The following is a 14036-nucleotide window of genomic DNA, read 5'->3' on the forward strand; positions in this document are numbered from 1 at the left end:
AAATCGTCTCGCTGCATTAATGACCACAGTCATCACTGCTAAACTAACACCAGGCCGCGAGTGACACTCATGGGCGCGGGCATGTCGCCTTTTGAGCAGATGCTATCGATTTAATCCTGGGAATATGTATTAAATAAATGCCCGGCATGATGTATTTGTAATTCATTTAGGTAATTATAATGTAATATGCCACTGAGACGCTCACCGGAGAGGTGAGGGGGACGAATGAAACGTAAATATATTCAGGAGCGCTTGAAAGCATAAGCTGCTGATAAAATTCCTAAATGATATTACGTGACATTGTCCCTTTTCCCCCTGTTTCCAGTAATCCTGTTATGGCATTGTTCCATTACTTCAACTACTGTCGTCTTGGGGAGCCATGTAGTCTTAACCCACTCGTCAAGGACAAAACTGTCACAGGCTGGATTTTTACAACTTGAATATTAGAGAAATTATTCTTATTATTTTTTATAATTTCTGTATTGAACCTTTTGCCATGTATGCATGCATTACATTAGAAAAGGTATAAGTGTATAGTGTGGGTATTTTGAGAAGTGTGTGTATGTGTGTGTGTGTGTGTGTTGGGGGGCAGGGACTTTGGAGTGTGAAGTAGCAGGCAGATGAACAATAGGAGAATCTGCATGTCCGGGACACTGGGCAGCCCAAGCTGTTTTATTCTGGCATCCATCTTACCCTGCCATCCCATTCATCCAGACGGCACACACACACCCTCACACACACATACACACTGCACAGTCTGCCTTTTTGTTTAAAATAATAAAAGAAAGAATAGAAAAAGTCAGCTGTAGACATTTTTCTACATATAAATCATGGTCTCACAACACACACACATACGAACAAACATTCACACATTTACCACCCATTGCTCTTCACTGCTCTTTCTCCCTCACACTGGCACACATAATGACTCAGAAAGATAGCCCTTTCCCATGATGCAATTGATTTTATTGTTTTAAAAAATGTTTTGATTTAACCAAATCCTGAAAACCATTTTTTTTTACACCGGAACAACAAGTTCTGTGCCCTTATTGGATATTTGCGTACATCAAGGAGAATTAAAAGGAAATAATGGATCTCCAAGCAACATTTTTCATTGCCTGGCAAAGGTTACTGCCTTAAAAATTTCATGTGCCCTAGACAGCTGGTTGGAAAATTTGCAAGTGTCTTCACAGCTTGCCACTTTTTTAGTTATTTTCTGCGCTGTAAAGCTATCTTTTCAGCGCCGCCGCCACCATAGCTCCTGAGAGGTGGATGCAAAAAGCCGAAAATGGTGGTAGAGGAAGGGGGGAGCAGGGTACAGAACATATTTCCTTCCTCCATGTCTCACGTTTCAACATGAGACCCTTCTCACTCTCGCCGCCAAATCTGCCCGCTGCGTAATGCAGTCCTGCTCTCCGCCTTTATCTCACAGCCTGTGTGTCTGTGTGTGTGTGTGTGTGTGTGCATTCGTGTTAAAGTGTCTTTAGTGTCTATGTGTATTCGCGACTGTGGATCAGTGTATTACTGTATGTGCATTCATCTCTGCGTATGTGTGTTCTGCAATTGTGTGTGGTGACATGTTTCTGTATAGCTTGTATAAGGGTGTCTGTGTGGGAATGTGTGAAGGCTGAGTGTGACTCTAGGTGCAAATCTGTGCATATTTGTTTGTGTCCATATTATATCTGTGTATTTATGTGTCAGTGTGTGAATATGTCTATAAAAGTATGTGTGTGTGTGTGTGTGTGTGTGTGGTCTTGGAATTATATCAAATGGTGAAGACATTTTGCTAAATTTTGTGGTACCTATTAAAATGCTTATTTACAAGTGTGCTTACACATACAAGCACAGACATACACACACACACACATATATATGTATATTTTTACACATTAACAATACATACGTTAGATCTGTGTAACCTATATATTAAGTATTATGTGTGTGAGTGTGTTGATCAGGCGAGTCTGGCTTGATGGATGTATGGGTGGATAGAAGGCAGAGGGAGGGGAGGGATCTTGTTTTCCCGCGGCGCTGACATTTCCCTGTGTAAGGGGCTGGCAGCACCGATGCTGCCGCCGCCACCGCTGCGGCGCTCCACTCCCGTCTGTGAGGCCGGCGTCGCTGCCAGCTCCCCAGTCTCGATCCAGCAACTGTCACACGTAGCCCCGCTATGCCGCCGCCGCCGTTCAGCACTGACCCGCATTCGCCCAGAATCGGAGGGCTTTCTAATTAACTGAGGAACGGGCAAATTAGACCGGAGCTGCTCTGCGACTCGCCTTAAATGCTTCAAGTGTCAGGGCGCAGATTATCAGGATGTCTAACAAACTCTTGTGCGCCGCAGTCACTGGGAGGCCGTATCTGTGCCGGGGGGGTCTCAGCCAGCCACCCCCCCCCCCCCCCCCCCCCATTGCATATTAAACAGCTGTGAAGCTGCCGTTTGCTGCCACATTCCTCTCCTCTCACACTTTCCCAAAAAACACTTTTCTGTCCTGAGAAAATTAAAATGAGACCCCCCCCCCCCATTGTGAAAAAGGAGGCCCGCATGTAAAAATCTTCAGAGCCTAAAAGCAGATTATTGGAGCACCTGTCTTCTGTTTCCCGCGCTTTTCATTAGAACAGATTGTGGGAGCGAAAAGAAAAAGAATGAAAAAAAAAAGAAACGTCAGATCTGAAGCACGCCAGGAACGCCGCCTGACTGAATGGCACAAGCCGTGCCAGTCAATAATCCCGCCGGCCGCGCAAAGCTATCAATTATTGCTGCAATTATTTGTCTAGTTGGATATTCAAAATGTCATGTGAAAAGGATGATTATATATTCCGCCGGGGCTTGTCGCGTGCAATCAAATGAACTGGTCCCGGTTAAATGCAATGTTGTGGTCCCCTGTCCTTCAGATGTGTCTTCCGCCGGGGCCAATCGCGGGGACCCATTTACGTGCTTAGGCCCCCCGGCGAAGAAGAAAGCATTTGAGGGGTTTGACACATCAGGTGCCTTTTTCTTCCTCCTTTGTTGTGCTTTTAATTACTTTCCGCTTTTTCGAAAATATGGGCGTAAGAAAGGAGAGGAGAGCCAAGATTCAAAAGTTCTCGCGTAATTTACAGTTTATTGTCGTATATGTGAGTAACCTTAGAACCACAATACATAATAGAATTCTTCAACAGTTTAAAAGACACATCTATAAACACACACACACACACACACACACAGACACCTACACACACAGTAGACAAATAGACCGACAAAGAAATGGATGATCAAATTAATGTCAATTTAATTCAAATAATCCAGTTGCTGAGTTATTGCAGAGGGTATAATCCCGTTTTTTCTCCATTGCTCCTTGACCTTGGCGTCGCTACTTGATTCCCAGATGGAAGCAGCTGAAATTCCTCCACCATTGCTATTTATGCTGGACAACTCACGGCTCTCTCCTTCTACAACTGATCACTACATCGATTTTAACTTGAAAGCACATTGTAAATCGCTCTGGATAAGGGCGTCTGCCAAATGCCTTAAATAAAAAATGTAAATTTAGGCTTCATAACACAACCCCCGGCCTTTAAAAGCACATGCTCTGTTCCTTACTAATGGCTTTATTCACAACATACGACAACCTTATTCTGCATAGGAGCAATGAATATATTATAATTGCTTGTAACCTTAAGCACATTGACAGATTAAGGTTCATTTCCTGTGTTTCCTGTCCATCCACACTATATTTTACTGTAAAGAAAGTAGCCATTTTTAGTAAAACATTGTAAATTATCTGATGAAGAAACGGAAAAATAAGTGGCTCATTTGAATATCAATTAAAAAAACTTTAGTTGGATCTCTTAGCAGGGAGACGTGAGAGCGTTTGCCATGAGAAAAAAAAAAATGAGTCGAAAACGATCCTTTGCATGATAATAGAAAAAATATATACTAGGTTAAACCCCATGCAGGTGGCAACAATTAACTGCAATTTCTGCAGATTGTAATGATCCATAATTTACCATCTGAAGCTGGCCTTTGCATCCCCACCCCACCTGTTAAAAAGTTCCTGATTTGGCGCAGGCGTTTCAGCTGTTGGTCTTTAGTGAGGGTGTCAGGAGACGGCCATGGGTGGTTGGGGCACGGTGATATATATATATCTATATATTTTTCTTTCTTTTTTGGTCCATCTCTCCCCTCTAATGCTTTCACAGTCACATTTTTTTTTTCAACATCAAATGTGATGAACACGGAGTTTCAAAACAGCCCATGTTGTGACTGGACATTTGTCCAACATATGTGATGGCATTTGAAGCAGATTCCTCACACAATCCAGCAAAAGTCTTAGATCCTCTCCCCCGATTATTTCTTTATTCCCTCATTTGTGGACGATCCCCATTTTTTTTTTCTTCAGTTTTCTGCATATTTGTGTGTGATGATTTCATATATCAGACGAGGGCTGCTGTGCAGACAACACAGTCAGTGCACAAAAGGGCTCGGGAGTGTCCGGAGGAGGCTTTTTGGCCCTGCATAGAACATTCCAGAACCCCCCCTCACCTCCCATTTGTGTGCATTAACAGGATTATACCGTAAAAAAAAAAAAAGAAAATGAGGCGTCGCTGGGCCTGCCTCCCCTCTGCACGGCCGCAAAAAGGGGTTGCCACGTGACGTGCTCTACTGGCTCCCGGAAACTCCGTTTCTGAGGGAAACTAACGTGAGATAAAAGCCGGCGCGCGGCCCACACCTCTTGCTCCTTTACATCCTCTCATCTCGCATCTCTCCCGGCCTCTCCGGGGAGGGGCAAAATGGAGGGATGATCACTGCTTGTACTGGGAGTGAAACTCATCCCTTCTGTCCCTTTCGCACGTTCGTTGTTGCAGTTTTATTTCCCACGGATGATGGTTCGCTCATGTGACTGGTTGACCCCATGTTTTTGGTATAGGAGGGCTTCTCAGGTAAATTGCCTGCAGAGCTAGTGAAATGTGGTGGGATGGGGGGGGGGGTCCCCTTTTAGTGCTGCTAATTTGCCAGGTTCAGCCTGTCATTCATTAGCCGGTGATAAATATCCATTTCAGGCCCGTCGGCGTGCGGAGTGTGCGTCTTTCATCAGTGTGCAGGCATCGGCGCCGACCTGTTCTGTTTACCTGTCCATTTAATGCTGTGCTTATGCCACTTTATCCAAATCGCTTTTTATTTTGAAAATTTTATCAGGCATAATTATCCCAAATGATTTCCTCGCCTTTGACAGTCTTTTTTTAACCCCCCTCCCTCCGTTGGATTGCGGAGCATTTTGAACTTGAAACACATTTTACCAGAATTAGATAAATGGTGCTGTCGAGTGGTTTTATTTAATGCAGCGGTAGTCATTTCCAGGCAGCTGACGCAAAATGGCTAACCACTTTTGGGCTCGGCGAGGGCCTTCGGTTGGCCTCGTACCACTTGTGCGCTCATGCTGGAAGATCTGGTGAAGCGAGAAGAGAAGGGTGGACTCCCCAACCCGTCTCCGGCTCCCTCGGCCACTATTATGGTCTGTCTGTTAGATGGGGAGTAATTAGTTTCCAGGTGATCCTGCAGAGAGCCTCGGTGGGCCGGTGTGCTGAATAAGTCTCAGGTGGATGGAGAAGACATGGAGTCTCACTCTTTACTAAGCACCGTATCCATTTGTGACAAATGGAAACTCGAGCAGACGAGAAGTAATACAAATTGGAACACATATCTTAGGTGTAATGTTCATTTATAATGTAAATATATTGTAATAAAGATAAAGCAGGTTACTCAGTGCCATTCAATAGCAATCTAATTAAGGTCTGGAACCTTGGTACATGTCATTTGAGACCTCAGAGCTCCTTCTGCAATTGTACGAACCAAAAATACCACGTTGGCCCAAGTATACATTTTACATTTGCATGACGACAAACACAATATTTTGCTACAAGAACCTTAATTAATACTTGAAAAAGTATTGCTTTGTGTTTGTACAGTAAGTAAAGTACAGTAAGTAAAAAATTAGACAAGGTGAGTGTCTCCAGTGGGGGACTGTCCGTGTAACTACTGATTGTAAGTCACTCTGGATAAGGGTGTCTGATAAATGCTGTAAATGTAAATGTAATACACAAAGAGAACTGATTAGAAACCGAACTATTCACAAAGTAATAAAAAAGACCCCTAACACTTCTTGGATTTCCCTTCCATGTGTTTATTACGTGTTATAACTGCATTAACAAAGTGTCGTTTCTTAATAATAAACAGTAGCTGCCTGTGCCACTGATTTCTGGGTAGTCAGTCATAATTTAAGTACACTAAAAGTGAGTTTGTGTAGACACTGAGGTGTAAATCCTGCGAGCGGCGATGTTTAATTCTATTACATGGCTGTATGGGAGTATGGGTGGCATGTCACCCGCGGCATCAGGAGAGCAGTCATCTCCTTATTGAAAACTCTGAGCGGGAGAATATGCCATCAGCGCCGCGTCCGTCCGCCACGTTTAACGCTGAAAGGATTTCATTCCCAGGCACTTTATTATCTAATCTTGTAAATGAGTTGGTGGAGGAGCTGGGTACATTTAATGAGATTACATATGCATTGTGAAGCAAATCACAGGTCATTGTGGAAGTGCCATTGTAAGTCAATTATTGTTTTAAATGTTCCTTTGCCGTCACCATTGTCTGGAAACCTTCACTGAGGCTTTTTAAAAATTTGTTAGGTGTTAGCAGCCTGGTGCTTCTTTTTGAAGCAATGTCTTGAAATAAATGATTAAAACTGCAGATGTATTTGGGTTGTCCGCTATTCTTATTCCTGCAACGGTAAAATAAAGGATAAAATAAATGTTCCCATTAGCGTCCGATCGATTGTCGCTCCTCTGATGAGTAAGTCACGTGCCAGTCTCGGTGTGGCACGAGTTGAAATAACATCATACTTAACACTCCATTTTTATTTTGGCTGGACTTTTTTTTTTTTTTTTGCCCCCTTACCCCCTCGCATTTTTCTACTGTTACTACAGCCGTAGTGTTTTCTTTATTTTCTTTTATTTATTTATTTGGTCTGTGCCTCCCCGCTTGCCTATTTCTGTACATCAATGGAAAGCCGGCACTCTGCTGGGAGACTCTTGTTGTTTGCTTTTTTTTGCCGGCCCACTTGGAAAATGGCTCTGAGTACAAACGGCGAAGCGGGCTGCTGAGCGGAGCGCTCGGCTGGACCGGCTGCAGCCCCGCCTGGCCTTCTGAGGCCCTGCGCTCTGCTGGGCTCCGGCCCATGCTGTTCCTTCCTTCTCTGCCCCCCTTCTCCTCTTTCTCTTGCTCTTTTTTCCCTTCTTCTACAGGAGCATGTTTTTAATCAAAGCTGTATTTACTGCCATGCGATACTTTTATGAGGCAACAGAGCCGTCTGTAGCGCGGGGGTATTTGAGCAGGGGGTGGTGGGGGGGCTGCTCAGGGAAAAAACTTCATGAATGATTAAGCACAATTCAGTGGTGGCTCCCACTCTCTAGTTTCTCTGTATGTATGGGTGAGTGTGTGTGTGTGTGTGTGTGTGTGGACTGATCTCTGAAGTGTGGAACATGCACTCATTATAACAACACCATGTTTACAGACTGCGGTTACTTCTATCACTAGATATTTTGTCCTCACTTTGGAGTTGAATGAGATATACCCATCGTACATACTGGTTGACTGACTCAGTTCTCTATTTCCTGTGTCTGTAGGCAAAGATGAGCCCAGCAGCTACACCTGCACAACCTGCAAGCAGCCCTTCAACAGCGCCTGGTTCCTGCTGCAGCACGCCCAGAACACCCACGGCTTCCGCATCTACCTGGAGAGTGACCATGGGAGTCCGCTCACCCCTCGCGTGGGCGCCCCGTCTGGGATGGGCGCCGAGTGCGCCTCCCAGCCTCCCCTGCACGGCATGCACCTGCATGAGGGAAGCCCCTTCAACTTGCTGCGGATACCGGGGTCCGTCTCCAGCAGGGACGGGGGCGCCCCGCTGCGGGAGGGCCGCTTCCCGCCGACACCGCCGCTGTTCAGCCCGCCTCCACGCCACCACCTGGAACCCCATCGCATGGAGCACCTGAGCCCCGAGGACCTGGCGCTGGCCACCCACCACCCGAGTGCCTTCGACAGAGTGCTGCGCCTCAATCCCATGCCCCTGGAACCCCCAGCCATGGACTTCTCACGGAGGCTGAGGGAGCTGGCCGGCAACACCTCAGGGTCCACGCCGCCACTCTCACCCAACCGACCCAGCCCTATGCAACGGCTGCTGCAACCGTTCCAGTCGGGAGCCAAGCCGCCTTTCCTGTCCACGCCACCCTTGCCCTCGATGCAGTCGCCGTCTGGCTCCCAGTCCACGCCCAACTCCCAGCTGCCCCAGCAATCCACCACTCCCATGAAGTCCAAGTCCTGTGAGTTCTGTGGAAAGACCTTCAAGTTCCAGAGCAACCTGATCGTGCACAGGCGCAGCCACACGGGTGAGAAGCCATACAAGTGCCACCTCTGTGACCACGCCTGCACCCAAGCCAGTAAGCTGAAACGCCACATGAAGACACACATGCACAAATCCTCGCCCATGACGGTCAAGTCCGACGACGGTCTGTCCACTGCCAGCTCCCCGGAGCCAGGCACCAGCGATCTGGTGGGCAGCGCCAGCAGTGCTCTCAAGTCCGTGGTGGCCAAGTTCAAGAATGAGCACGAGCGCATGATCCCTGAGAATGGTGAAGAGGAGGAGGAGGAAGAGGAGGAGGAGGAGGAGGAGGAAGAAGAAGAAGAGGAAGAAGAAGAGGGCGAGGAGGAGGAGCTGGAAAACGAAGGCGTGCGCAACAACGCCTACCACTTCAGTCTTAACCTGGAGGCCACGCGGCACCATGAGAACAACAGCGGCAATGGCGGCGGGCGCCTGGGCCCCGTGGAGGACGGCATCCCGCGCTCACTGCCCGAGGTGATGCAGGGCATGGGCCTGGCTGCCAGCATGCAGCACTACAGCGAGGCCTTCCACCAACACAAGCGCGGCGCGCTGAGCTCCGACAGCGGGACATGTGCACACCGGGACATGTGCGGCGACGACGACTCGGCCATGGAGTCCGACCGCGTGGACGAGGGCTGCGGCTCGGCCATCAACGGCCGCGGCTCCTCCCCCAGCGAGTCGGCCTCGGTGGGCCTGAGCAAGAAACTGCTGCTGGGCAGCCCCAGTCCCCTCAGCCCCTTCACCAAACGCATCAAGATGGAAAAGGACTTTGACCTCCCAACACCCACAATACCGAACACGGAGAACGTGTACTCGCAGTGGCTGGCCGGCTATGCCGCCTCCCGCCAGCTCAAGGACCCCTTCCTGAATTTCGGAGATTCGAGACAATCGCCCTTTGCCTCTTCTTCAGAGCACTCCTCGGAGAACGGCAGCTTGCGGTTCTCCACGCCTCCCGGCGAGATGGACGGAGGTGTTTCGGGCCGCAGCGGCACGGGCAGCGGGGGTAGCACGCCCCACCTCGGGGGTCCCGGCCGGCCCAGCTCCAAGGACGGCCGCCGCAGCGACACCTGCGAGTACTGCGGCAAGGTGTTCAAAAACTGCAGCAATCTGACAGTCCACCGACGCAGCCACACAGGCGAGAGGCCCTATAAGTGTGAGCTGTGCAACTACGCCTGTGCCCAGAGCAGCAAACTCACGCGGCACATGAAAACACACGGCCAGGTGGGGAAGGACGTTTACAAATGCGAGATCTGTCAGATGCCTTTTAGCGTGTACAGCACCCTGGAGAAACACATGAAAAAATGGCACAGTGACCGCGCCTTGAGCAATGACATTAAAACTGAGTAGCGGAGGAGCGCAGAAGCCCATCTTGTCCACTAACAGTACTTCCCCTTCATGCCTCCCTTGTAGATTCCCCCCATCCCCCCGACCCCAACCCTCTTTTGCTAGTCCAGTGGAAGCTAAGTCAGCGTGCTTAGCACCAGCACACCCTGTTTCATTTACCGTTGAATGCATGATCTGTATCGGGGCAATACTATTGCATTGACGCAAAACTTCGAGCCTTTCTCTTGTGCAATAATTTACATGTTGTGTACTTTTTTCTTTTTACTTTCCCTTTTTTGATAATTAGACAGCATGCATGGTATGTTTTGCCTAATTTAAAAAAAAAAAAAGAAAATGTCCCTGGTTGGTTAGTTGTTGAGTAAATGTGTTGCTGTTTTTCTTGTTCTGTTTTTTATTTAAGAAAAAAAAAAGAGAGAAAAGAACGAAAAAAGACCATGCTGCATACATTCTGTAATACATATCATGTACAGTTTTGTGTTGTAACATGGAGGACAACAGTCTATCGCTTAAGCCTCTTTGGATGGGCTGGGAAAACGCACTTAAACTGATCTTTCAAAAAGATTTTCCACGTAGGGTTAAGAAACGGAATTGGCCCAGTGATGAAATATCAAGCAGTGACAAAAAAAAAAAAGTCAAGAAGTCATTGAAATTGAAATTTGTACTATCATTTGGTAAAACAAACAAAAAAAAGAGTGCCTTGGATATCTTGAAACTGCATTGGTTAATCTTCCTATCTGCTATAAGCTTAGAGTCTCAGCTACATACTGGAAAACGGATCCTTTCGATCCGGAAAGGTTCTTGCATCAAGTACCTGACTGCTACAGTGAACTGTGACTTACCTGATAATAATAGTAATAAAGAAGCTAAGGAAATTTCTAGTTAATCATCATTCACATAACTATATGTCACTGTATACTTTTTTGTACATGGTACATGCAGTATTGTTTCGGTTTTTTTTTCTTCCAGATTAGAGGTACTGTACATGGTGATACAGTTTAAGAATTGTCAGACATAAGCTAGTGACAGGTTTTGTGAAGGTTTTGCTTATCCTCTGTAGCTCTTAAGTGTGCAAAACAGAATTTGTGGAAATAAACCCAGTGCACTTCACTCGGGCATTTGGGTTGAACCTTCACCCCCAAAATAAGGTGGTGAACATTTTTTGACATCAGTGATGATTAACTATGAATATCCTACAGGTCAGAGTAGAAAGTAACTTAATAAGCGATGGCTGCAGTACCTATTCTTGTGCTCTCTAAATGTAAAAGTAAAGAACAACCAGAAAGAAAAATAACAACAACAACGGAAAAAATAAATACGAAAAAATCAACACCATTTCTTTTTTTATTTTTCATGCGCTGTTATTTGTGTCAACATTAGAGGAGAACTCTATTCATTGTTGAGTTACAACACCCACCCCAGTTAATGGTGAGATAGCACTTGCCACTCGGCCCGCCGGGAGTCTGTATCCTTTGCTGTGATTGGTGGTACAGAAGCTGAGTATAAAATGTAAACTGCTTGCTTATAGGACAAAAAAGTGCACTGTTCAATTTTCCCAGTTTACAGGTATTCATTTTAAGGGGAAAAAAAGTACTATAAAGCTGACTTGTGAGTACAGTGTCATTGTTGATCATTGCGAAGAGAGAACCTGTCGCCTGCCAACCTTGCCCAGACACGCCCTCTCCCTGCCCCCTCTTCAAGAGAACGCCCAACTATATGACATACACGTTCATGCCCAGAGCATAGACTCCCTTGCTAGACAACGAACGATTTTCAACTTGCTGCTTACACTGCAAGAACTTTTTTTGTACAAACAAAAAAACTTTTTTTAAAGTATAAATATTACAAATGACTTTTTTAAAAAATAACACTTCATTATCTTTAGGGGAAACTGTATTTAATTTTATTGTTGTTTCTCTTTCCTCTTTGTCTTGGTGGTGTTCAAGACTCAATCACAATATATATTAAAATGGGGAAAAAAATCTGTGACTTTTTTTTTTTTTTTTTGCCTTGGCTATTCACAGCTCTTCAGGTCGAATTAAACTTGCATTGGGGAAAGGTTTAAGATTATATATAAATATATAATAGAGAACTTAAATATAGGAAAATGCACACTCATGTCAATTCCTATGCTAAAACACATTTATGGTCTACTTTTTTCTGTATTTCTAGAATGGTATTTGAATTAAATGTTCACCTAGTGTAGGCACTATAGTATTTATATTGAGGCTTGTATTTTTAACTGTTGCTTGTTCTCTCAAAAGGTATCATTGTACCTTTTTTGGTAGTGGAAAAAAACAACAAGCTGCCACGGTATATTTTTTTAATTTGGCAGGATAATATAGTGCGAATTATTTGTATGTTTAAAAAAATAATAAAAAAAAATCCAATAAAAAAAATTCTAAAGTATGTGGCATTGTATAAAATAAGACCATGAGATGGTCTCTCCATGAGGAGTCCTTTGAGAATGTCCACACTAGCTAAAACAGGTGGTTGTACATATCTTTTGTTTATTTGTTTATTATTATTATTATTATTTTTTATTCTCCTCTGCTGCCATTATGTACGCAGTGATGCAAACTGATGTTGGGTTGTCTTGTAGTGTGCTTTCCTGTCCTTCACACCTAACTCCCCTGACTACATTCCAGCATCTTAAAGAAAACAACAAACAAAAAAAAACTTCATATGCAGTAAAATACCAGTAAAGAAATGAGACACATGAAATAAATGAATTAAAAAAGAAATCAACGTTTTGCAGGTTTTTTTTTTCATTGCCAAATACTAAATGGTGCTTTATATTTAGATTGGGATGATTTTCATATGCAAAGCATATATAAAACGATATGGATATAATGAATGATGAGGCCGCTTCAGTTCATACTTTTTTGTAAATGGCAATGCGGATTATTTTGTTATCAGCCTTTTCTATTCTTGTTCTCAAAGCTGTTTGTTGTACCTTGAACTTGAACTTTATCTTTTACAATGGGAGTCACTATTTATTATTACTTATATGCTCTGTTTAAAACAGAGATATAGAGTGGATCTTTTTTTTTTTTTTTTTTTTTTGTTACGTTTAAAGAATGACCCAAAGGTCATTGACGAGTCTTGCTCTTTCTGTTGTATTTGTTTCCAGTTTACGTTTAAGTTTTATTGGGGAAACCACTGTCTGTGTTTCTGGCAGTTGTCTGCATTATCCTGTTCACACACCCATTTTGTCCCTTTATTGAAAATCAATTAATAAAAAAGAAAAACAATAACAGATGAAGCATATATGTGTTTGCTTGCTGCGTTTGAAGGGCACACGTGCTCGTGTTGTCGGCATCTTTCTTCACCTCCCCAGCCTCTGATCCTCATGCGTGTCTGTTTGCTAATTAGGGCGGACAGCCATTCCTGAGCCGTCCTCTACGGCCATGTTCAGATCCCTGCTGCGGCAGCCGGCTCTTTTTTGCCCCTATGGGAGGGAGGGAGGGGCCGGCTGCTCCCTGCTGGATGTACCTCTCGCTGGGGTCAGGTGACAGGCTGTATGTCACCCTACCTGTCTGCAGGGATCAGAGGCAAGGCTCTGGCGAAGCTGCCGTGTTCAGCTTGCACGCCATCTCTCAGCCCATGCGTGTCACTCCACCCGCCGTCTGGCACCCAGTTCAGTCCTCCTCTACCCCCACCTTTCTCTGTCCATGCCATGCATCTCCACTTTACTTTCCCATCAGTCATCAGTCACAGTTACTTTGTGGACTCTAATCCAGTTGTCCTTCAAATGCATGCTTTTATATTTTTTCTTTTATAAAAAGTAGTAAGTCTTGAGGAATTAGACAAAAAAAAACTGGAGAAAAGGCATTGCTGCGTACAACCAGACACCCTCATTTATTCTCTTGCCCTAAAGCTGAAATACATCTCTTCTGTGTGTTCTTGCTTTGTTTTCGGTGAAGAAACATGAAAAAAGAATGGCCACTGGTTTCAAAGAGAACCTATTGCATCTTCGCAGGTGGAGAAGCCTGAAAGGCGAGGCCCAGTCTGCCCATGCATATCATTACTTATTTTATTTTTGTTAATTTCTTTTTTCAGTCGACCTGCAGAACATTTTTATTCCATTTTATCATAACTGTGCTACTTACTACCGACAGGAGGGAGCACAAGAATAAAACAAATCAGTGGTGGGTTTTTTTTTTTCCTTTTCTTGCAGTGTGATAAATTAATTTGGTTTACAAACCCATGAAACGCTGGGATCTTTTCAGGTTTACGGGGACTCCAGAACTACATTATGTGAACTGCATAAACACATTT

The 14036-nt window shown here is 44.9% G+C and overlaps 1 protein-coding gene across 1 annotated transcript in view; it reads left to right on the plus strand.

Annotated features, from left to right (window-relative positions):
* Positions 1-12468, plus strand: part of bcl11aa (BCL11 transcription factor A a) — a 51105-nt gene extending 38637 nt beyond the window's left edge. The window contains exon 3 of the mRNA XM_028990000.1: positions 7663-12468. Coding sequence (XP_028845833.1) covers positions 7663-9761 — 2099 coding nt within the window. The 3' untranslated portion in view covers positions 9762-12468. The remainder of the gene's footprint in view (positions 1-7662) is intronic.
* The last annotated feature ends 1568 nt before the right edge of the window (positions 12469-14036 follow it).

The sequence above is a fragment of the Denticeps clupeoides genome, chromosome 8 (assembly GCF_900700375.1).
Source record: "Denticeps clupeoides chromosome 8, fDenClu1.1, whole genome shotgun sequence".
In the NCBI taxonomy this organism is placed as follows: domain Eukaryota; kingdom Metazoa; phylum Chordata; class Actinopteri; order Clupeiformes; family Denticipitidae; genus Denticeps; species Denticeps clupeoides.